This window comes from Channa argus, chromosome 19 (assembly GCF_033026475.1).
Source record: "Channa argus isolate prfri chromosome 19, Channa argus male v1.0, whole genome shotgun sequence".
Classification (NCBI taxonomy): domain Eukaryota; kingdom Metazoa; phylum Chordata; class Actinopteri; order Anabantiformes; family Channidae; genus Channa; species Channa argus.
Window position 1 is genome coordinate 2,223,905 of NC_090215.1, and position 25,054 is coordinate 2,248,958.

The window sequence follows — 25,054 nt, forward strand, 5'->3', positions numbered from 1 at the left end:
TGCTTTAGTTTCTTTTTGAATCTCGATTGAAAATCCACCTATTAAAAATGGGCTTTTGTTTAATGGTTTTAAGCTTTTATTTTACCTAATGTTTTGTTCTACTAATAATCATATAACACATTATTTTTCTTGTGTCTTTTCCAGGAGGATCATGCTTCACATTTAAACAGATGGACACGACGAGTCACACAGTCAAACCAAGTGGTGATAATTGTGACATTTTCAGTTTCTGTCTTTTGGAAATGTTGGAATGTCAGCTGGCTGCTACATCGACCACTTTAGTCTAGATTGTAACCTCCTGTTTTCCTTTGACCAACCTGTGTGGCTGAACCAAACGCGTGACCAAAGTCGATGCCAATCATGCCTCCTGTTTCCATATTGATCATGAAGTTGGACAGATGACGGTCTCCAATCCCTAGAATCCAGTGGCTCACACACAGCAGAGCATGAGAGCTGATGAAGTGAGTTCGTAAGAAAAGAAAAGCCTCCGGGCTGTTGCACATCTTCAGAAAAGCTCTCCTACAAAACGAAAGAGAAAGTAATTTGTTTTTGTGTCAACAGGTGTGTTTGCAGCTTTACATCTTGGGAAGTTCCACTGTTTTAACAAGTTGCTAACTTACTTCAGGAGATCACTGGGTACATGTTGCAGCAATTTTAGAAAGTTGCTGACCGTTTCAGCACGAGTTGCTTTCCTAGGAAAGAATAAAGACGTTTAGACTAATATCAGTCTGCTATGTGAAAAGTATTTTAAAAAGGATCATGAAAAAGGTGGTTACAGACTAAAATCTGTGGGCAGCAAAATACAATAAAACTATAGCTGAAGCAGTAAAAATGACCCCGGGTTTTCAGAAATAACATCAAAAGCACGGAGGAGACTTACTTGTAAGCGGCACCATAACATGCCAAATTCTTTGCATTTGAGAAGGTTGAAAGCCATTTAGAATAGATTTCAGGACACCTGATTAAAAAAAAGAACAGTCACATGGTTTATTGAAAACACACACACACACATATGTCAATATAAACATAATGATTCTATATATTTTATAATTTAAAATGAAAAAAACAAACAAACAAACAAAAAGTCTCAGTACCATCACAGTGGGAAGAAAAAGTCCTAGTTTTCTGCATAAATTCTAATTTGACTAGTCATGACAGGTGATCTTCACCCAAACCACAAATACTCAAACGCATTATTTTCTAAGCTGATAAAACACAGTCATAATCTTCTAGGTCTTTATTGAACACACCCATTAAACATACAAAGTGATGGTGTTCAGAAACTGGTTGAACCACCTTTGGCAACAATGAGCCCAAGCAGGCACTTCCTGTAGCTGTGGATCAGACTAAATGCACAACATTCCAGAGGAGGTTTGGACAAATCTTACAAAACTGCTTTAGCTCGGTAACAGCTCTTGAGGTCATTCCACCACAACTCCATTGGGTTGAGGTCTGAGCTCCAAAAGGTGGATTTTCTGTCTCTGTAGTAGATTTACTCCAATGTTTATAGTAATTTTCCTGCTGCATCAGCTTGTTGACAGCCACCCTGATATTATGCTGTAACACACCTTGATATACTTTGGAATTCATTTTTCAAAGGTCCAGGTGTACATCTCTCAGTAGTGCTGTGGAGGGTCAGAGGGGTCTATAGCAAACGTTAGGTGTGTTAAAATGTTTTTTGAGAGCCAAGACTTCCTCCTTTGTGTTTTGCCATAGATGTGTATAATGTCTGGTTAATTTATTTGCATATGGTTAACCCATGAACAGAGATGTTAACCAACCCCAAAGAGTCCTCAGTTTTAGCTGTTGTGATTTTTTTTTTACCTCATTTAACATTCTGTGTTGTGGGCACCCACTTCTATGAACAGTAGCCCCAGTTCCAAACATTCCCCAGGTCTTGGTGTCCTGCATAGGTAACATGTCTATTCGATATCTTGCGTATGGTTGACTTCTGAACAGAGTTTGTGAGAAACTCCACTGAGTTCTTCAAGTCTTTAGCTGTTAGTCCAGGGTTTGCTTTTACCTCACTGATCATTCTCTATCGTCACAATCCTCAGAAATCAATGTGATCTTGGCTGGATGCCCACTTCTATGGAGATTAGCCACATATTTATCGGCCGTCTGTCTAACTGGGGGCTGATGAATGTCTACAGCCAATGAGATTACTCTGTACCCCTTTCCAGCTACGTGCAAACCAACAACTCTTGATCATAGGTCTTTGGAGATCTTTGTTTTGTGAGGCATCACTCACATGAGCCCATGCTGCTTGTGAACAGCACACTGACACTGTGTGAGTGTTTTAAAACACACCTCCGTTCTCCTTTAACTGAATGGACTCCAGGTTTCCTGACAACTGACTTGTTAAGTAAGTGTTTCACTTGTTTTTTCCACCATGACCTTGTATGTAAAGTGAGCGTGTTTAATAAAGACATGAGAGATCATGGCTGTGTCTTCTCAACTTAGAAATATTGTGTTTGTTGATGTTTGTGACTTTGGTGAAGATTAGATCCCGTTTCATGACCAATCAGGAAATTACAAATAGTTCACTCTTGCCACTCTCTAGATTCTAAATTTCAGTACTTTGTAGCACATTTTCAATACTTTACAAAAATCTGCAGGTCTTATTAAATCAGAACAATAAGACAACAGCAGTAAAATGAGCTCCTACTCTTCCTCATTGGACAGGGTTCCGTGTTTACCTCTTTGTGGTTTCATTCTCTTTGGGAGTCATTGTGTTATACAGGAACTCTTTCAGAGTACAGGTATTTTCCATCCACTCAATCAGACCAACTCTGGAACAGCAGAAAATGTGGTTTGTTAACACATTGTCTGAATACATTTGCTGCAGTGTGGTGTAAAATAAGAAGAGGGGTGTCAGGAAGTACAGACAACGAGTTTAATTTTAAGTGAAGGTGTGCTGGACTTATTGCCAGGGATTTGTGTTGAGGCCAATCATTGAAATGACTCGTATTAGTTGAAATAAAGTTGATCATTATTCACTTTGACTCTACACCAGCAGTTGTTAACTTGGGGTTCTTTGCTCCCCTCTCCTCAGTTAGAGCTAACCACCATGTCCATAATCATATATGCAACAAAATTCAGCGTAAATAGACATGATACAAGCCAATTATCCAACAGCACAACACAAACTTGCAGAAATGTGTCCACTTCACTGCTCTGCCTCTACACTCCTTGACCAAACTAAGCGTATGATATCATGTGTTGCTTTTTATGTAGAAAACAAGCCTATAAACATGCACTGAAGTCTTACAGACTTTTAGGTTGAGGCCAATTAGGCTCAAAGACATTTAAATTACATTCCGACCGAATATATGGCAACAAATTGCAGGTGATGAGGGCACATTTTCAAGAATAGACAGGATTAAAATCTTTTGATCAGGACCCTTATTAACTGTAACGATAAGAAAATGGACAAAAGAGACGAGCACCTTGTGGTTATGGGAATGACTTGATAGGTGTGGAGCTGCAAGTCTCTGTGTGTGCACGCAGCATCATGGCTCAGCAAGATGTTCATGACGCCGAACAGCTGCTCAATGCGTTGGTCCTGACGGAGGTCCTCTCCACCCTTCACCAGGAACGGGTGGTCCTGCTCATCGTCCCCACGTATGATCAGACGTTTGGGACGACGGATGGAGGTCATCACCTTTACCTGCGGTGGGGGGGGGTTAAATTCACATCAGGTTACCCAGCAGTACACAGGATGCTACCAGGCTTTTGGAGCAGAACAGAAAACAACATACTCTTTCATCAAAGCCTGTTATTTTGGCATGATACTCTGGCAAAGGTTTAGATCGTCCGTCATACTGTCCTACGAATAGAAGGAAAACATCTCATGTCAGTTCCAAAACCAAGCAATTTCTTCCCATATTTCCGTAGTGTGTGTGTGTGTGTGTGTTTAAGCTAGTGACCTGGGATCTCGAGCTCATTGCAGAATGAGTCTGCTTTAAACCCACTCAGCCAGGGAGAGTATTCCTTCAGGTTGCCAGGTTCTCCCTGATTTGATTCACGCATGGACTGTGCCAGTTCATCCACCCGCCGCGCAAAGGTTTTGTCTTTCCTCTTATCAAACAGTGTCCTGCCTTTAGGTCCCAGCAGTCCCTCTACTTTTTTGGCAAATTTCTGTTGAAATCGAAGGAAAATCACTGCTGCAATGAACAAAAGTAGTCTGTGCTTGTCGTGTTGTGTAATAGATGAATACAAAAATGTTTTATTACTATCGTTACTCTTTCCTTCACAGAATGGTAAATTATTCTTTCATTTACTGGCTCATTTTAAATTCAAAAGAAGTTTTAGTGACCAACTACCGCTTAATCATTAGCAGTTACATTTACATTTTACTACGTACCTGGATGAATTTCTTGCGAAACATTCCATGACCGTCTTTGGTTGGATCCCCGAGCAAAGAGCGCATCTCGTCGTACATGTCGCCCATCTGCTTCTGATTGAAGCTGGCTTTTTCCATCTCATTTTTCACGCTTTCCCACCAGTCCTGTGTGGACCAAGTGTAAATAACCAATGAGATGCCAAAACCAGTAGGCGGCAGCTCGGATTATTAATGGATGAACTTGTTACCCTAAAAATCATCTCGGGATTTGTGAGCTGCTGCAGTGCATCCACAAAGTTCTTCACAGCTCCTCCCTTATCCAGCGTGCTCCTGAGCCTGTTAACCCACAAGACCAACAGGAGTTCACTGTTTCTGTCAAACCAAACATGCTTTTATTTATTTATCGCACTTTGTTCTCTAGACAGTTTACCTGTCGACAAACTCCTTATGCTTGTGTCCTGTGGCCGAGTCCTCAAACTGGTACGTCTCACTGCTGATCATGACAGCGTAAACCAGAGCTTGAGGGTAGAATTCTGCTATCTGACCAATGGAGTGCTGCACTGCCACAGCTTCTGGCTTGTCCAACAGGGCGACCATTTGACTGATCCAGCTAATCAGCATCCAGCAGGGAACTGACATCATCTAATAACACACAGAGAGCACTGGCACTGGCAGCACTGATGTGGAATATTATTCGTACATCCTCCACTTCTCTTATCACACTAACCTCTTTGGTCATAAGGTCCAGGGTTTCTGTAGGGTACAACTCAATTATTTGGAGCAGACGTGGGAACTTGAGGCGAGCTTCCTCAGAGTTCATCTTCAGTGCCTTCAACATCGCCTCCACTACATGAACAGGCAGAGCCAGAAGGTCTGGAAACTGGCTTTCTGTCATAAAGCATAAAAACAAGAAGCTTCACACACATCCACACAAATCAATTCATTAAATATCACTATACTGTTTAGTTCTTTAATATCTGTAGTTGTATTAGACAATTGTGTTCATTGTTACAAATCAGTGAGTACACATTTTACTTTGTTAAATCAATAAACCCTCAATCCTTTTATTTTCCTAAACAAAACTGAGGACATTGAAGTTGAAGTTAGATCAATGCGTTACTAACAGTCTTGTATAAAAACCATTTAAATAAGTATTATTTAGATATATAAAGATATTTTAAAGGGTTAGTTGTCTAGTAGTTTAGCATTCTGCTGGATTATAGAAGAGGGAAAATCGTGTAAATATGGAAAATTATTTAAGCACTTCATTATCAATCTGATTTTGATTTTGTCGTTGAAAAAAACGCAGCAAACTTTGAAAGTATTTATCATCAAGAAAAGTGTAGAAGACATTCAGCTTACACAGAGCATGAAAATCATCTTACCTAGTCCTGTTCTTACCTCAGAATGCATTTCATTGTTCTCCTCTAACTTAAGGAATCCTCTGAACCACTGCAGTTACTTGTTGTTGGGTGATTATCTAGTACTACAATAAACTGCTGCGCCATTGATACACAGTTCTGTAGCTACACACACATGCTGTCTCTCTTCCTCTCTGATCATAGGTTTTACTAATTGTTTTGGCCTGATAGTTGATAGGGTGACTGTGTCCTAAAAAGACTAGAATTTCGTTTTTAAAATGTCTTAAAAAAAACTTGAATTTGATTTTAAAAACTCGACAAAAAGAATTTTGTGGAAATTTTGTAATATGTAACTAAATCTTTTTTTTTTTTTTACAACCCAGTCTAGTGTGAATTAGCCTTCGGCATGTTTTACGCAGTTCGGCAGTTACGCAGATTTTCCTAAAAGCCTGTTTCCCCACTGATTTGCAGAGAGCACACACACCAAATCCATCACATTTCACTTTGGCCTGTCATCACTTTAAGCTGGTGAACACTGCTCTCACTTTCTATATTTGACCTATTTTTATTGAGAACCATGACGATCAGCATGGCAGGGAATAAATAAATAAATAAATAATAATATGTGCAGCCGCAGAGCTGTGACAAGAGAGCAAAGATGCAATATAGATCTATTAACACAGGTGCAGGGGATGTTACACTAGCACATGTATACCGACACTTACCTTGTTCTCTTTGGATGAGAAACTACAGACCTGCTCTCTGCACTTTAACTGAAAGGCACCGATATAATGTTAGGCATCAAGAAAACTTCGAGGATCCTGAGGAGTTACGTTAACCTTAGCATCACTGCCACTACAGCTGCTTCTACTTCAGTTAAAGTTACATTGCATGCTTTCATGATCATATCGATTAAAATCTGACTCTATTATAGCAAGTGGAGAGAGGGAGACAACGTGAGCCAACTTTACATTGTTATAAAGACTTTCCTGCATTATGTAAGAGTATAGGATGTATGTAAGATAAATGTTTGATTTGAGGGAATCACTGAAATTATGTGCAATTCCTGCAGTTCAGGTCCTGTTACTGCTGGTCATTATCTGGCAAGTGCTGACCAGCATTAATTCTGTGAGTAACTAGTTGGTGAAAGTGTTCTCTGTGGCTGGTATCCATGCTCAACACTGTCTGTGAGCGAAGACGCGTGAAACTTTTACACTCTAGAAGATCTGTTCATGTCATTACTTCATAGATATCATGTCAATAATTTAAAGCTTTAAAGAGTATTGGTGAAGCAGGACCTCTGGTATTTACATGAGGAGGATCTTGAAAAATAAGGTGTGAAATTATGATTAGTAGAATACAGTGAGTTCAAAGTGCCAGAGACGTATTTACTGTAAATAAATACGAGCATCGGATTGGATTAGATATTTATCAGCAAATAACCAAGTTGAATTGAGATAACTCACCAGTTTCATCCTGCTCCTCCTCCCGCAAAAGTTTGTCAGCGAAATTAGCTAACATCATGTACGTCTCTACGATGCTGCTGGTCTCCACACATTCTTGGGTATAAGACTGAAGTTCCTCATCTGCCTTTCTGCTAGCGTCACACAGCAACTTCAGCGCTCGTAAGTGCAGCCCCACCTCCACTTTCTGCAGGATAAACCATGTTCAGTGAAACTACAAAGCGATCAGGTAAGTACAGCCTTTTCTAATTCAGACACACAACTTGCTGCAAATTAGCACTACACCACATTCTTTTGTTCAAGGAAAACAGCACCTGCTCTAGTCACAATGCAATGAGGACTTTATTTTCAAAAACATGGACAAAATGAGTTAGTACCTTTGTGCTCTCACTGGGCCAAGCGGCTCCTGAAAGACTAACGACTCTCTGGGCTTTTTCAGCTTCAATACTTCCAAGGAGTGAGGGGCTTCTGCTTACTGCTTTGGCCAGAATGTGGTAAGAAGTACCTTGAAGTATCTTCTGGTATCTGAAAACTTTAGCTGCGGCACTCTGACAGTCCACCTGAAGATCCTCTACAGAGAGAAATGAAACATATCTAGAGGTAGAAAGACTTCAGATCTTTAGGGTTCAGGTTAGAGTAACACTATAGTATGTGAGAAACCAAATCAAATGTTTTTAGTTAAATGTTATTATGGAGTCGGCCTGAAATGTAGCTTTAATAAACTAACATTGTGTTTTCTTCAGTTCATACATTTTAAAGGAACAATATCTAGCACTGGTCTGATAAGTATGTTCCCCACCCCCTCCTCCCACAAAGGGTTGCAAGGATGAAGACACTGAATGTCCATGAACACAACTCAAATTCAACAATGTTTGACAACATGGCAAGTGACAATGAGTCCTACACTAAAAAATAAATATTCCATACTCCCCATCTAAACTTTATGTGGCACCTTTAGTTAACAAGTCAAGTGTAAAAATATCCAGGAGCTCCTACCCAGGAGTGGTACAGTCTTCAGCATGGTGTCGATTTGCTCTACAGGACCCTGGGCCTGGCTGCGCTTATGGCTGTAACGGCTAAAGCTATGAACCCACCGCATCAACCAGCCCTTGTTTGTTTTAGCTTCTCTGTGAAGTTCTTTCAGCAGCTTCGTAGCAACGGGAAAATTATTCTGAAACAACATTAATACAGATGGTCAAGACGAGTATTTGGTTGCCACATGACAGCAGAAATACAGTAGCAGTCCCCCCCTCCAGGAAAGAAAAAACACACAAACAGTTACTTTACCTGCTTCAAAGCACTATCAGCCATGCGTAGCTTCATTCTGAACTTGCAGTCATTTATTAATGTGTCAACGTCACCTGCTGGGTCTTCTGAACCATCGACTTCCATAGTGTCACTGGGAGCATGGCTCCTCAGCTGTTCTCTAACCTTGTCCAAGAAGAAACATCTGACCCATAGAGATGATATTGGTGTCAGGGTTTTTTTTATTTTATTTGACAACTCTAAAGATTAAAGTGCTGAAAAAGTGTTTCCCTTACCGAGATGTGATGATATCATCCCATATGTTCACTGGATCCACTTTACTGTCAGGATAACGCTCAGTCCAAAAGCTCATGAGCCTCTTGAGGGAGCTCACAGACACTAATGAATAAAGCACAAAGAAAGTTACCGAATTTTGACAGTAGGAACAAGATTATTAATTACGTTTTAAAAAACTAAATCCACAAACCATTTCCTTTAATGAACTGCAGGAAGTCCTGGATCTCTGTTAAGGCCTGCACTGACTGCAGGAGGGTCAGTCGACTTTGAGTCAGCAGTGTATCCACACTAGAGTAGCTCTTTATGAAGGAAAGAATTTGAGTTCACATTGTGTGCAAATTTAACGTCTAACATTTGACGATCACAAAGGCTTTTTATCAGAAGCACAAAAACTGGTCAAAGAGTGTGTAAAATAAAGCTTTAGTGACAAAAATTTTATCAGTGCAAGTTTGCATCCCCGTGACAAAAAAATTATTTAAGTTCTGATGAAGACACATATATGAAGAAGTATGTCAAACAGTAAGATGAAAAAAAAAAAGAAGTATTGTTCAGTATTTTTCATTTTTGCCATTTCAAAATAGGGGGATGCAAACTTTTGCACCTGACTGTGTTTCCAGAGAAATACACAGTATTTCACAGTAGGAAATTAAACAATATGTAACAAATATTTATGCAATAAATAATATGAATAACAAGCTTTATCGATCCAAAAACTAGCATGTAATAGACAAAAACAACATGTACGCCAGCTGACCTCCATGAAAAGCTGCATGGCATAGTTGGTGTAGTATTTGGCCCGGTCATAGTCCTCCTGCAGTATGTAAAGCAAGCTCAGTTCTTGACTGTAGTGACTCTCAAGGACCTTTTTGTGCTCCTCCTTCTTCATGGCTTTGTCGATGAAGCTGAGAAGCGTTTGGTCCCTCTCCCCCAGCTGCAGTTGCTTCAACATGCTGCGAATCATGTGCTGCAGGTACATTTCCTGGTACAAATGTAAAAGACTCACATCAGTAAAGCTTTCAAATTCACGTGCATGTAAAATGTAACAAAAACCATTCAACAGACAAGGAGGTGCATTTCATTTTTAGCTTTACTCCTTTATTGTATTCTGTTGTTTATATGTTATGTTCTAATGCGCAATTTCCTCCTCTGGCATGGAGCATCTGGGACGAAAGCAATTCCAGCTCGGGGAATAATAAAGCATTCCTGATTCTGATTTGCAGGTGATAAACCTGCACGGTGTCAGCCCACTCTGGGGCGTGTGAATTCCTACACTGTGCAACATCACTTTAGTTACCTGGTACGGCTCTGACCATATGTTCTCAAGGTCGGGTGGGGATTTTTCATCGATGTACACAGTGGAGCAGTACTGAAGAGATTTCCACTCAGTCAGATTACTGTAGGCCTCCATAGCAGCTGTTTCCCAGAAGTCCCTTTCAGAATCGGTGGGCTCACCATCACTCCAAGTGTCAGTGTTGAGAGCCTGTCAGTAGAGAGAGCAGTTTGCAATTCTCTCAGACCACTCAATTAAAAAATATCACAATATAGTAGCTTTGATTAAAAATTATGGAAATCTCTTCCCCTGAGCCACAGTTACTTTATAGGACATAGTTTAGAAAGGGGCACAACTGGGTATATAATACCTGACAATATATTACCACACTGCATGCTAGGACAAACAACAAACCATGAAGACCAAGAAACCTTCTGGAGACCTGCACAATAACATTTTGTTGTGAGACGAGGATTAGTGACTATAATCTAAAACTATTTCTAAAGATCTGAACGTTCACAGCGCACAGGGGTCTCAATAATTGTGAGATTGGAAAATATCTGGATCCACCACGACTTTTCCTAGACTTCCCTATGTGGCCAAATTTAGTAACTCAATAACTGGGTTTTCAGCAGCAGGGACAAGGCAGATACAGGGACAACTCTTTCTTGAAAACCTACTAGAGAGTGCCCGAGAAAGTGTAACCCTTTCATAAAACACCGGAGTGGCTTGAGTGGCCCAACCAAAGCCAAGACTTAACCTCTACAGAACATCTGTAGAGACCTCAAGATGACACTTGACAGTCACTCTCCACCCAATCTAACGGAGCTAGAGAGGATCTGTCAGGACGTGTGTGGGATTAACTGTAAAGGTTCCTTTAAGTGAAATGTAGATAATCTGCTTAGTACTAAGATTCAAGTGGTAAATGATCTGGACTTCTTTAGTGCTTTTCTACCTATTGGTACTTAAAATGCTTTTACACAGCTTCTTATTGACCCATTCTGGCCAACGCTCACGGGGAGCAACTAAGTTGGGGTTCAGTGTCTTGCTCAAGGAGACTTTAACATGTGACCAAATGAGCCGGGGATTGAACCAATAACTGTGTGATTGGTGGACAACTGCTTTACCTCCTGCACCATGGCCGCCCCACACTTGTAGTGGAGGAGTTATTAGGCCAATCCTTGTACTTTTACTTAGGTATTTGTGTACTTCTACCACCTTTGGACACCATGTATCCCTTTTGCTGTGTATAGGGCTGTGTAGCTGCAGACTGTTAAGAGTGGCCATGCTGACCCTGGTCCTCCTGTGACATTATTAAGACCACCAGGGGTATTGTTGTGATTGATCGGTGTATATACTGTACAGTACCTCATTGTAGAGCTTTGCTGCTTCTGCAAAGTCACTGTTGGCTTCAGCCTGAAGAGCAGCACTTGTGATTGACTTGGTCCCAACTTTACCACCAAAGATGCCACGCACAACATCATAATCCTCCAAAGATCTGTAAAGTCTAGAGAACAGAGAGACCAAAGAGCACATTAAATATTAGGCATTACAGCCATTACAATTATCCAACCTTACTGGTCTGGTCTTATAATGTAAAATAGCTCTTTGCTACAACAAACAGACAATGGGAAGTATCCATGGGAAGAAGTAAATGAACGAGATGAATTGGGATTACAAGAGATAGAAGCGCATCATAGCATCAATGTATTTCTGAAATTAATAATTCACATTTACCAGTATTTATCCAAACACTTTAACACGGTTAAATGTTTCTAATTTCCTAACAGGGGGCTACAAAAGTCAAACTAGCTCTTTAATACTTTGCAAGGTGAATCCATTTCTTGGTGTCTGGGGGGACCTCCTTACGTCCTCTTGACCGTTTTGCCGGAGGTTCCTCTTGGACGCCCGAATGAAGTAAGCTCTCCTCCAGCAGCAGGATGGCTGACGGCTGCTGAAGGCTCACCAGGCAAGTGGAGCTGATGGCTGCTGGATCGAGCTGCTGCATCTCCTTATGCTGGTAGCACATGTCCTAAGAAAAGAACCAGAAGACCCTACCTGTTTGAGAAGTGCTTTTGAGTTTTGACAGTCAAGCTATTAAAAGCAAGGATTGGAATAGTTTTATGGCAATTTTTAATCTTACTACTTATTTAGCTGTATTCCAGAGGGAAAAGAGGACAAAGTTATATTTAACTGCCTGAAATGCTAGAAATGTCTTCATATAGAAGTAAATGTGGCCAATTTACAGCTGATTATTAAATAACTCCTATCATTCAAGGAGTACTTTATTAATCAATTGTCCGTATGACGAAATCATCTGGACAACCAGAGGACATCAGTCACCTTATTATAGAGAAGGCAGAGGGACATGTTATATCATGTATGAATTCCTCAAACTAGAGGAGAAGGAAGTAAGCTTAAAATCTATGAAGCTGCACTTCAATATCAGGACTACGTCCATTTTGACACCATCAGTAAAAAAAGACTTTGACACATTAATCAAAGGATTAAAGTAACTGCTGAAGATCCTACCAGCACACATGCTATGAATGGAGGGAAGCAGATTGTACTCTCGCTCAGAAATGCATTCATGTTGCACCGCAGCTCCTCTTTTATCCTCCCATGCTCCTTTGGATCTACTTTCATTTCTTGAAGGATTCCAGCAAATAGCGAGCTGAACAGCTGTTTGGCTAAAATTGGATCTCTCTATGGGAAGCAGTCAGAGAATAAACATAAGAACAAAGTAATCAAGGTCTTTTTCTCTTTTATATTTAGTATATTTGGAAGTTGAAGGGCAACAGACAGCAGTGGGAATCTGACCTGGGCTAGTGCCTGCAGGGGGGCGATGATGCTACTGTATGGGATCTGGATGTCTGGAAAGTCTCCGACTCTGTAGTTACGATAGAGAGTCACCTGAGCTTCTTTTTGCAGCCTTTGATCAGCATGTTCTTCCTGTGGGACACCAAAGAGAAACTCCAATGGTTAGTGACACTGCCGGTTTGAACAAGTTAAGAGTGGTAAGAACTTTTACGATGCCTTGTACCATTTCAGAACGTATATGGATACCTTTTTCTGCTTTTGCTGCCGGATCTCTTTTTGTGCGTAAGCCAAACGGACTTTCTCCTGATCCTTCAGAAATCGCCGTCTTAGTCTAAGGATATTATTACGTTGCTCATTTTGTGCTGTTAACACACAGAACACGATACAAAACATTAAAGACATTAATGATTATTTACATAATCAAAGTTTGACAACAGTTTGAAACTATCTGACATTTTTGGAAAGTAAATGTGAAAGGATTTATCTCTGATCTGCTTTCCTTTGGATAAGGTTATCTTCACTACTGTGCTGTAACTCTAGACACCCCTCAACCCTCAATATTCCTCTCTTAGCTGAAGGGTAAAGCATGTAAAAGCTGCACATGTGTGGGTTTTTTCCTCAGAGGCTGACCTCTAGTGCGACTATCCCCCTCGTCGGTTGATGCAGTGAGTCGCCTCAGGCCAAATCCTTCTCCCACTGGCCTTCGTGCTACAGCCTGCCTCTCTGCTTTCTTATCAAACACTAACAGTGAAGACAGAGATTCAGAGCCCACTGTATACTCTGCAAGTGTGTCCACACTGCTGCCAGTCAGCCAGTTATATGCTGTACGTCGACCTGGGTTAGAAGACAAAAAGAGTTTAAGCTTATTTTCATAACTAAACTGTGCAACTGCATATGGAGTAGGTGTAATAAACACTAAAATTTACCAGCAAATAATATATGAGAATAAAACAAATTGTGAGCTGCTGAAATCTACAGAAATCTCTCCTGAAGTTATTGATTTAAGACATTTACAGTTGTATTTACAGTAGCGGCTTTAATATGCCGACACTGAATTACAGTGATACCTGCTGTCTGGGTTTGGCTGAACTCCAGGGAGGTCTGAGTGGCTCTGAGCTTTCCCTTCAGAGCCCCAGACTGGGATGCTGCCACACTTTCGGGGCCTTGAGAGCTCTGAGTTTCAACAAACATGGGAGTCATCACGGTGCTCCTGAAGCGCCAGTTGGAATCAATTACATAGTCCTAGGGGGAAAAAAACATCAGGATAATAGAATAAAAAAAATACCCATCAAACCGAATGGTTTAAACATACACAGAGAGAAATACATGCTGACCTGGAAGGTGCACTCGGAAAGAGGATACTCAAACATGTTTCGTTTAAAGTCAGGACTCTGACTGGTCATCTCCAGCAGCAGATTGGTCGCCAAGCTTAAGAAGCCCCTTTCTATTTTACATGAATACAGGGAACAAAGTACTGTCTGCATTCGCTTAAGGGTTGCAGTGGGAAGTCGCCTCTCCTGGCTCCAGAAGTTACGAACATAAAGCCTGAAAATGTAACAAACAGCTCTCAGCTTAAACATGTTATTGTTTTGGGGATAACACTTCCCTGCGCAATATTAGAAAAGAAAACCATATCATAAAGACACCTTATGAAATAAATAAATACATATTCGATACTTACTGAAGCCCTGGGTTTTCTTCAGACAGTCCCTGGATTAATGTTTCTTTAGCTGCATTCAGAACCTCGGCTGAGGTGCTGTCACTCATGCTCTCTGGATCACTAAGAAAAAAAAATACAGCATATGATGAAAGTTAACATCACAGACGTAGTAACCAGACACAAAACTGTGAATATTTCACGATCTGTTTGAAACCAAAAGCCAGAGAAGCCTGCAGTACCTGTAGTTGTCCTGGATCCACATGAGGATGTCATACATCCTTTCTCTGCACACAGGTGAAGGATGGGAAACAAAAGCTGTCACAGCTCCCAGGAGCTCCTGAAGCTCAACAGGAGTCAGACGGGCAATGATCTTGTGGATGAGATCCAAACACACTCTCTGTCTGGCTTCATCCCTACGTGCACAAAAGAGCGATGTGCAGAAATGAATATTTTCTTTCATCTTTCCACTTTTTATTCATACTCCCCTTATTTAAAAGGCTTATGGGAAAGTGCTTTGAACTTTGTAGAACACGCATGATGTTTTGAGCATGCTGGCAAGTTTTGTCAATAAAAGATTACCTAGTAAAATAAAAAATATCATATGGTTTTTCTCAGGATATTATAAACTTATAAATGCGGATGTATCATTATGGTTTAACCTCCTATCAACAAATAAATGAGCTAAAATCAGCTCCGCTTTTTCCAACAGTGACCTTTGACCCCCTTTTTAATTACTGTACACGTTTTGCTCAAGCCACAGCTACTACGACTAACCTGTGACTCATCATCTCAATGAAACCTGTAGTCTTCAGCTGCAGAAAGATGTCAGGGATGACATCAGCTCTGCTCAGCACACACTCCAAACAATGAGTCTTTAAGAGTCCATGTAACTTTGGCAGCAGGAAGAACACGTAGTTGACAAACCTGGAAAAAAGGCTGTATTTACCTTGGTAGAAAACTCAACAACAGTTGAAAATGAAGTTATTTTATAACAGAAAATTCAGTTATTTTATTATACATTCACTCAGTGCCAATTTATATAAATGTTGTGCATCTTAATGAAAAAAGAAAAATAAGATTTCATTCATGGGGTAAAATGTCATATATGAAGAAATAGATCAACTCACCGATCCATAAATGAAGGAAAGTGCTTTGACACTTTGTTCAAGCAAATAATAAATTTGTCATCCATGTCATTTTTCTTCAGATTTGTAATCTTAGTTGCAGCAAGATTGAGAAGTTCTTGACGTTGCTGAGAAAAAATAAAAAATAAATAAATACATTTAATTATGAGTGATATTTACGTGATGAATATTTAAGATTTAAAAACAATTGTTTCTTAGTAACATTTCAAGAGGATTTTATCATGAACATATGTGTTTGCTGACACTGACAAATGAAACAGTACTAATTCAGCCGAACTGAGGAAAGGCCCCTACATTTTCCATGTCCGTCATATTCTTCAGAGTGAGGCCAATAATTTCAGCAGCAGCTGAGTATACGTCTTTATACCGGACAAAGGACATATTGTTGGTGAGAGACTGGATGTACCTGCGGGGGAAAATAAATAAATAAATAAATAAAAACTTCATCTTCACTTCACTTCATGCAGGTTGTAAAGTCAACAATATTCATATTTTCTACAGAATTTGCATGTGCAAGTGCCACAGCATACAGTTATTACAGTATATAATGTACCTGTCATATTCAATTCCACATGAGGCATCGTAAGCAGGGAGGTTGTTGGCCAGGATGATTCCCAGCAGCTGAAGGCCAACAGAGTTGTCTTTGCTGTTTGGGTCAGTTCCACAAAATCGCTCATATATCAAACTGCAAGTTCAATAAAAGGGAAAAGGCCAAGTATCAGTTAAAATGAATTCTAGTTATAAAATACAAATCTTACAGTTTTATGCGACTAAATGTATAATAATCATGACTGCATTGCCCCTTTGTAAATTAAGTTTTTTAAACATATATCCACTGGTTTATTATTAATGACAGGACACAATTATGAGCTAAAAACAACAAACAAGCTGATTTCTACAATGACTACTCTGCTTTTAATAATGTTTCAGAAACATCTGACCATCAGAGACTCTTGAGGATTCATGGTTTTCCTAAAGTGAACTCTGTTGGAAAAGGTGAGACTAGTTATATGTGTTTTCTTTGCACACGCGGAAAACAAAAAACATTATTATGTCAATCCATACGCACTGGTTGAGACTAATAACACAATGAATTACCCACAACCTATTCTCTTTAACTGGGCAAAACACCAAGGCACACGATAATGTGCGACACCTTATTCACACTTCCTGTGAAAAAGGTAATGTTTTAAGGTGCAAAGAGGTAACACGTAGGTTTGTAGTCAGCACTTCACTCTGGATCATTATATTAAAGCAGGCACCACTCAGCACCACAGAAAGGGGAGAAGGTCTGTAGTAAACATTTAGCCACACAGGAAACAGTGTCCTCTTTGGCCGGTGTAAATGTTGAAGCTGCCACTGATGCTTCTCAACTGGACCACCATTATGTTTCCCACCCACCGCAGGTCAGAAACATTAACATAAATTATGTATAACGTTACCTGTGATGTAATATCATTCATGTACATGTATAAGACACCACATAAACACATTAAACATCTTTGTCTGAGATCTAATCTGTGTACAGGCCAAATATAAGCGATACAAGTGGTGAGAGTAATTAAATTGGGTATATTTACATTTATCATCAAGTCAAAATGTCACATGAAAATATTCTCAAATGTTGTTGAAATATAGCAACCTGGGTAAATGTCCTGCTTTATGAATGTTTGTACTCGTAACTACACATATGCAGTCATTTTATTCGTTGACAGAGAAGTTGAAAAAGCTACTGCAATCCATTGTTGCTGCATTGTCGTTGCATAGCACAGTGTAAAGCGGAAATGGGGTTACCCGTTTGAAACTGCTTCCAGTTTTTGTGGTCTATAACTGTGCAGGTCACAGAAGTACACCACTGAATAGCAGGCTGAGTAGCATGGATAACGGTCTGTTTAACAGTTGGGGGCACGAGGCTACGTCACTATGGCAGAGTAACAGAATAGAGATTTGGAGGATGAAGAAAGTGAAACAAAGCAAGGTTTTAGGCTAAAGAAATAAAAAACACAAAGCAGATCAAAACACTACTTGCTGCTGGTGGTGGCAACACTAACAAGTTACTTCCTCACCTGCAATGCAATGCCAGGCGTTTGTATGGAGCAGTGGAGCAACATTGCAGCGTACAATTCTGATTTTTTTGTAAATGCCATGTATTATTAAATGTATTAAAAACACAGCGATATAAATATTTGATCATGCCGCTCAGCACTACTCAGCCCTCATCAATTTTGAGCTGATGAGCTCTCTATTGTCTCCCATAGCCAAAACTTTTAAAATATTGTTAGTTTGTAGGTTAGGTGACAAACATATTCAAGATCTTTGTGAATTTAAATTTACACGTCTTTTGCTTTCTTCTTTTGTGTGGAAGCTTTTAAGCAAGCTATAGCTACTTTGCACTGAAAGAGGCCAGACATCAACCGGCAAGGAGGGTCACTGACGTGAAGGGGTCACTAACGTTAGTGACCACTGTATTGCAGGGGTCACTAACGTTTTTGAAACTGAGAGCTACTTCTTTTGTACCAAATAATGTGAAGGGCTACCAGTTTAATACAACATCTGTTTTGAAATAACAAATTTGCTCAATTTACCTCAATTTAATAATTATATGTTATTATTAATAATCAGTTAAATTAATGATATTCACCTATGTGAAGACACGGATCATGTTAATGATTTCTCAAAATAACTATCAAATGTGAAAAAGAATAGCAACAAAAAAATTGGATGCAGCTCATTGGTAAGTGGCACTACGGTGAGCTATTTTTAGAACTGGCCCGCGGGCTACTCATGTGGTCCTTGCGGGCGACCTGGTGCCCACGGGCACCATGTTGGTGACCCCTGCTGTAGTGTGTGGATCTGTGAAGATATTACTATCCAGTCTATTTTCTTTGGATCAATGATTCACCCTAATGTGCAATGACAAGTGATTTGTAAATTTAATAAATGTAAAATATACTTATTGTTCAATGAGAGCATAGTATATTACAGGGGACACCAACAGCCCGCAAGGACCACATGAGTAGCCTGCGGGCCTGTTCTAAAAATAGCTCACCGTAGTGCCACTTACCAATGAGCTGCATCTAATTTTTTTGTTGATACATTTTAAATGACATTTGATAGTTATTGTGAGAAATCATTAACATGATCTGTGTCTTCACATAGATGAATATCATTAATTTATTTAATTATTAATAACACATAATTAACGGTAAATTGAGCAACTTTGTTTTTTCAAAAGTGCGTATTAAACTGGTAGCCCTTCGCATTAATCGGTACCCAAGAAGTAGCTCTCGGTTTCAAAAAGGCTGGTGACCCCTGGTATATTACCTGTAAGGGACATGCAGACAGTCTTTCCAGCACTCTACCAGAGTGCGAATGATCTCCAGGTTGTGACGGAAAACAGCTCTCTTGGAGTGGAAGCTGTGCTTCATCAAGAACTCTAAGAGCCGGTTGGCGAGGACCTCGTCTCTTGGGTTACCCTAAGAAAAATTTGTTAGACCTTGACGACTACTCTGTTCAATGAAAATCCACAGAATCTCAGGTAGCATGATATAGTACTTTGGGTGCTTTTTCTTAAAATAACTTTCCTATAAATTGTGGTATGAGCACAAGGCAACACAAAAAGTATTATTGACTTTTATTTGCTGCCTTTAAAATGTAAATATTAGCAAACCTTGGGGCTGGCCAGGCTTGTCCAAGAGAGCACTGTGACCACAATATCCACCACCATAAAATGAACCCCCTCTCCTCCATTGTTTCCTGACACAACAAAGTTCACCAGTGGCCCCAGCCAGTGTTTTGCATAGGGTCGGAAAATCTGCACAGATACAGAATCAGCAAAGTTGAAATTTAGGACCAACACGAAGAAGATATGTTATTTGTTATTCAATGTATGTATTTTTAAATACAGTGTGTGTGTACGGTATGAATTATGTATAGATAGAAAGTCCTGAAGAAATCAATCACCTCCTCTGTATTGATGACCAGCTTTGAGATGAAGAGTCTAATATTTAGAGGTGTAGCTGGATTTGATAGTTTCCCATGGAGAAATTTCATCCACGGAGGAAGTTCACTAGGCATTTTTCCCTGATTCATAAACAAACAAAAAAATAATTAATGACTAAAATGAACTAAAATAAGAATGTTTGAAAAGAATAATTTTGAAAAAAAGCCACTAAATGGCAAAACATGTTTTTTGCTCTTCTACATTACCACTGACCTGTTCAGTTTTGGCGATTATGTTGTTCCTTTGCATGTGTCCAATAAGGGCAGTCAAGGTTGCCATACATTCATGCTGATTCAGCTCATCCATTTCTAAGTCCACCATTGCATCCTGGGAGATATTTGTCTCCTCTGTCTCCTGCATCCAGAAACACACCAACCAACACTTTTGTGACTACAAATCCAGGGTAAAATAAGTCTCAAAACATTCTAAGTGTAGTTTTAAAGGAAGAAATTTATGTGACTAACCTTTTTTACAATGGTGCGTCTTTGTCCTTCTGGGTTTTGGGAGCTGAAGGAAAAGCTTTGGACTCCGGTGGAGAAATCAAACTGACTCATCTCTTCACTTAAGCTGCTGTCGGCCATGTAAGACTGGGAGGACAGATAAACTGGCGCTTCTGTGAAGATCACAACATAAATTGAATAATCAAACATAATCCACTTTTAAAAAAGGTGGTGTTACCTAAGTGAGATCAATCATACCCATATCTTATTTTAACGAGTGGGACACTTTCGTCCAAAAGTTTCAAAACACTGTTGTGAATAGTTAATACCTCCATTCTCCTCACTCAATTCCTTTCGAATCATGGTGTATTTCTTCTTTCTCTCAAGTGGGACCTATATTGATAGGAAAACAATTTATTAAAGATACCTGCAATTTAAAGTACTTTCCACTGTTAAAGTTTCAAAAACATACCTCAATTTCAATTGGAAAGTTGTAGGTCCTTTTCACGTCAATGATGTTTTCCAGGATGAACTGATTCTGTGTAATAAAATTTAAAAAGAACAAAAAAACAATGAAGGTTGTCCTATTAAGTTCTACTGACCTTTAGAGAAAAAAGGTCCACGAACGAGACAAAGTGAAACTCATTATACTGTAAGTGTGAAGAGTTGGGTTTATTGCACTGCACTTCATAAAGACTAATGATGACTGTACTGTTAAAGTGAGCTGGATATACTGCAGTTACAGAAGCCTGCTAAGTACCTTCTCTGGTTTTTCACTGAAGAGGAAGCCCTGGTAGAATTTGGACTCATTGAAACTGCAGCAGATGACTGCGATGGCACAGTTGTATGCAGCACAATGATAGAGTCTCCTGAGTTCGAGGAGCTGAGTCTCACCAGCCATGTTCTCTGTGTATGCTTCAAAACATGACCTATGAAGAAATTATTATAAAAAGTAATAATCACAGTTGCCATAAGTCTGATCTTATATCACTGTAAAGATTAAGTCCTACTTGATCAGGGTCTTGGACATCTCATTCCCTTCAGGCTTGTCTGAACGACAGTAGGCTTGATTAATGCGGGATTCCTTAGAGTAAACCTCATCTTTGGGAAGCCGTGAATAGAGGAGCTCCATAAGCTTGTAACAGCCATTCTTCTTCAGCACCTCGATCTCAAATGCTGTTTGATTTGACTGAAATTGATAAATTAATATAGAGAATTCATTCAAACTACAATGTGCTCATTCGACCTAAAGAACTGCTGCCAAACACTGTTTAGATGCTAAACATCCTAAACTGATTTATAGCACAAATATCGTAAAAGAACACTGAAAAAGGTGCTATGCTGCAGTATGACTTCATGGTTACTACTGTAAAAGTAACACTTCAATAAAAACACATCGGGTGTTTAAACATTTAAAACAAACTTTCAATAATTCTCTACAGAGAAGACTACAAATAATATTAATTAAAATGAGAGAATTATTAATGCACAAGGGGGCACAAGCCAGTGTCTTCATGTCTCAAATCTGAAAATGTAGAGGTTGTGTCAGGAAGTACTTCCTATGTAAAACACATGCCAAATTAAACATGCAAATCATGACTTCCACACTGAATCTGACTTTCATACCGGATCTGTCCCTGCCCAGGTTAACAATGACTGCCACCGGGGCTGTTGACCTACAGGGTACCTGTGGAAATTAGACTAATGTTGGTCAAAGAGAGGAGGAAGGCTTGTTCTTAGGCAGAGAAAGAAGAAGAAGCCAAGAGTGCAGGACTGAATGTTGGGACTATGACAGGGAAGCCTAGAGAGTTGGTTGACATGATCCAGTAAAAGAAGGTGGATATACTGTGTGTCCAGGAGACCAGGTGGAAAGGTAGCAAGTTGTTTTACCATGGGTCAGATATGAAGAGAAATGGAGTAGGAGTTATCCTGAAAGAGTAGTTTGTGAGGACTGTTCTAGAGATGAAATGAGTATCAGAAAGTTTGATGAGTCTCAAGCTGGAAATTGAAGACGTGATCTTCAATGTTGGAACATAGGGTGACGTACAAGAGCGGAGGTAGAAGCACTAAGGTGGATGACATATTGTGTAGACGTTGTAATCAGAAAGAGATCGGTGACTGTAAAGTACTGGTAGGGGAGAGTGTAGCCAGACAACAAAGGATGGTGATGTGAAAAATGACTCTGGGGGTGAGGAAGATGAAGAGGACAAAGGCAGAGGATGAAGTGGTGGAAGTTGAAAAAGGTAAAATGTTTTGTAGTTTTCAGGGAGGAGCTGAGACAGACTCTGGGTGGTCAGGAGGTGTTTTCAGATGACTGGACAACTACAGCTAATATGATCAGGGAGACAGGTAGGAGGGTACTCGGTGTGTCATCTGGAAAGAGGAAAGTGGACAAGGAGACTTGGTGGTGGAACAATGAAGCTCAGGATTGTATACAGAGAAAGAGTTTAGGTAAGAAGAAATGGGACAATGAGAGGACTGAAGAGAGTAGACAGGAGTACAGGGAGATGCAGCGTAAGGTGAAGGTAGAGGTGGCAAAGGCCAAACAAATATGTGGACTTGTATGCTAGGTTGGACACTAAAGAGGGAGAGGTGGTTTTATACAGGTTGGCCAGACAAAGAGATAGAGATGGGAAGGATGTGCAGCAGGTTAGTGTGATTAAAGATTAGGATGGAAATGTGTGGAAAAGAGGTGAAGAGGCGAGTGCAGGCAGGTTGGAACGGATGGAGAAAAGTGTCATGTGTGTTGTGTGATAAAAGAATGAAAGGAAAGGTGTTAGAGACGGTGGTGAGACCAGAGATGTTGTTCGGCTTAGAGACAGTGGCACTGAAGAAAAGACAGGAGGCAGAGCTGGAGGTAGCAGAGCTTAAGATGTTGAGGTTCTCTTTGGGAGTGACGAGGATGGACAGGATCAGGAATGAGGACATCAGAGGGACAGCTCATGTTAGATGTGTTGGAGATAAAGTCAGAGAGGCCAGATTGAGGTGATTTGGATTTGTTTAGATCGAAGAGAAGGAAAGTTCCAGTAGATAAAAAAAACGTAAAACAGAAACACACTGTTAATGAACTCTGTATGGTATCCATGGACACCATATGCCCTTTCTGATTAAAGGTGGGCTACATTGAAGAAGAGCAGGAAGAGCCCACTTTAAAAAGGTAACAACTTAAAAGTCCTCCGATATTTAAAAAAACCCAAACCCTGTTTGAGAGCACCAACAATTTATGAGAGAAACCTTAAGAGTGTTCTGAAATGGCTGCTTTATAATCCTCAAATTAATCCAGCGGAACAAAACAAAAAAACAAAACACTGAACTCAAACCAGGTGAGAGGTGGAGCAGTTTGCTCAAGAATAAATTCACATTAAGAGCTTGACTGCAGCGATCCATCAACATAGTGTAGTATAAATTCTAAGGGTGTAAGAATGTTAAGGAACAAACCTTGGTGAAGCGATTGAGCAGCAACTCCATTATGTTGCAGACATTTGCCACAAAGAAGTCATTCAGCGCCTGGGTGCTACAGTGAGAGGCCAGAGGCAGCAGAACCCTCTCCATCATGGCCTGCAGCATGGAGCTCATCGGCACATCACCTTGCTGGATCACCCCATATACAGTACACAGTAGCTGCAGCTGCCGCTCATTGCTTGATCTAATCAGACAGTTAAAGGCAGAGTCAAAATCTGCAATTGTAACGGAGCAGTACAGGTTCCTGTAATAATGCAAGGCATATCACATCAGGGTTTGCTGACCAGGAACTAGATACATCAGTACTGACAACTTTCTTGATGATGCCAATAAAAAACAGCTAAGAAAGAAACCCCATGTGTAGCTTCATATTTGGATGTGAACGCTTCACTAACCGCTTTGCAATTCTTTGGAAACAGACTTGGAATTGCTCCTCCATGATGTGTTTTCTATCTTGACACAGAATTCTTGCCAAACGTTTGAGCAGGAGTGGGCTCTGAGAAAGCTCCAGGGCATCCAGCAACTAAAAGACAGAAATTTCAGCTTGTTGTTATGAAGTCAAAGTACGAAATGGTCCAAGCACCACTTGCTATTAAAATTTATTAAAATGTCCTTCACAACTTTTCCTTTGCAGCAGCACCTCTTGAAACGCTTGTGGTAAAGCTAACGTATATCACTGACTTCACCTTTCGGATACAGTCCATGTAGTTGTTGCGCTGGAGCGAGCCCTTAGCAAACTCATCGGACTGCATGGGGAAGTGTGAAGCTACCAGGGCATCCAGGGCTCTCTGCAGCTCAGATAGTTGCTCCTCTGGGAGGGTTGTAAAGAAAGGCAACACCAACAGGGCCTGACTCTGAACACATGAGAAAATCCATCAATTGGACGTACAGAAGCCTGTACCTTAATATTTGTACAATAATCTCTGTGTTACCTTTAGATTCAAAGGGAGATTAGTGTCAACAAGCAGCTGAGTGAATGTGGAAAACACTGGTCGGAAGGCTTCATGGTTGATATTGGAGCAGACAGAGGAATCAATCTGATGAAAGAAGGAAAGCACTTAATGTCATAATGCAACAGTACAGGCAAATATGCACTATTTTAACTGGAGCACACAACTTATGACTATTTAAACGTGGTAATGAATTTACTTATGTAGTGACTTGGTAGTTACAGATTCTGTTCTTGCTTTTAGTAGCAAATTACAGCGGTAACTTCAGCTTGTACCTGTAGGAGCTTGGAGAGTAACAAGAGAGTAGCAGTTTTGCTTTCTGGTGTGGAAGACTGTCCCTCCCACCATGACTGCAGACTATTCCATCTTCTTAGCACTTCTTCAACCAGCTGTTTTCCCTGAGTCTTCCTCACAGAGCACTCTCTGAAGCTGTGGTCCAGCATGCCATTCAGCAACACGCTTACCTGATGAAAAGTTCAAAAACATGTTCCTTTGTATGCGCACTTCCATCATACAATCAGCTTCTTTGTCTATAAAGTGAAAGTTTTGTTCTGTTGTCCTTAGACTAACTAAAAACGTGAGAACAGTTGATA

At 40.1% G+C, this 25,054-nt stretch overlaps 1 protein-coding gene across 1 annotated transcript in view; it reads right to left on the reverse strand.

Moving 5' to 3' along the window:
- prkdc (protein kinase, DNA-activated, catalytic subunit) overlaps positions 1–25,054 on the reverse strand; it is a 43,287-nt gene that overhangs the window by 1,410 nt on the left and 16,823 nt on the right. The window contains exons 37-83 of the mRNA XM_067487041.1: positions 24,737–24,925; positions 24,444–24,548; positions 24,198–24,365; positions 23,907–24,034; positions 23,488–23,695; positions 21,060–21,238; positions 20,810–20,978; positions 20,522–20,587; positions 20,379–20,442; positions 20,074–20,222; positions 19,823–19,963; positions 19,570–19,689; positions 19,277–19,420; positions 18,931–19,082; positions 16,160–16,291; positions 15,901–16,012; positions 15,589–15,713; positions 15,236–15,385; positions 14,701–14,874; positions 14,483–14,581; positions 14,136–14,346; positions 13,869–14,043; positions 13,432–13,635; positions 13,048–13,163; positions 12,802–12,933; positions 12,514–12,687; positions 11,805–12,013; positions 11,350–11,488; positions 10,006–10,191; positions 9,466–9,690; positions 8,902–9,010; positions 8,711–8,813; positions 8,457–8,619; positions 8,166–8,340; positions 7,547–7,740; positions 7,173–7,356; positions 5,073–5,233; positions 4,776–4,987; positions 4,594–4,681; positions 4,367–4,510; positions 3,930–4,140; positions 3,762–3,829; positions 3,450–3,670; positions 2,700–2,792; positions 881–958; positions 621–692; positions 318–519 (exon numbers count right to left, since the gene is read on the reverse strand). Of these exons, the coding sequence (XP_067343142.1) occupies positions 318–519; positions 621–692; positions 881–958; positions 2,700–2,792; positions 3,450–3,670; positions 3,762–3,829; positions 3,930–4,140; positions 4,367–4,510; positions 4,594–4,681; positions 4,776–4,987; positions 5,073–5,233; positions 7,173–7,356; positions 7,547–7,740; positions 8,166–8,340; positions 8,457–8,619; positions 8,711–8,813; positions 8,902–9,010; positions 9,466–9,690; positions 10,006–10,191; positions 11,350–11,488; positions 11,805–12,013; positions 12,514–12,687; positions 12,802–12,933; positions 13,048–13,163; positions 13,432–13,635; positions 13,869–14,043; positions 14,136–14,346; positions 14,483–14,581; positions 14,701–14,874; positions 15,236–15,385; positions 15,589–15,713; positions 15,901–16,012; positions 16,160–16,291; positions 18,931–19,082; positions 19,277–19,420; positions 19,570–19,689; positions 19,823–19,963; positions 20,074–20,222; positions 20,379–20,442; positions 20,522–20,587; positions 20,810–20,978; positions 21,060–21,238; positions 23,488–23,695; positions 23,907–24,034; positions 24,198–24,365; positions 24,444–24,548; positions 24,737–24,925 (7,023 nt within the window). The remainder of the gene's footprint in view (positions 1–317; positions 520–620; positions 693–880; positions 959–2,699; positions 2,793–3,449; positions 3,671–3,761; positions 3,830–3,929; positions 4,141–4,366; positions 4,511–4,593; positions 4,682–4,775; positions 4,988–5,072; positions 5,234–7,172; positions 7,357–7,546; positions 7,741–8,165; positions 8,341–8,456; positions 8,620–8,710; positions 8,814–8,901; positions 9,011–9,465; positions 9,691–10,005; positions 10,192–11,349; positions 11,489–11,804; positions 12,014–12,513; positions 12,688–12,801; positions 12,934–13,047; positions 13,164–13,431; positions 13,636–13,868; positions 14,044–14,135; positions 14,347–14,482; positions 14,582–14,700; positions 14,875–15,235; positions 15,386–15,588; positions 15,714–15,900; positions 16,013–16,159; positions 16,292–18,930; positions 19,083–19,276; positions 19,421–19,569; positions 19,690–19,822; positions 19,964–20,073; positions 20,223–20,378; positions 20,443–20,521; positions 20,588–20,809; positions 20,979–21,059; positions 21,239–23,487; positions 23,696–23,906; positions 24,035–24,197; positions 24,366–24,443; positions 24,549–24,736; positions 24,926–25,054) is intronic.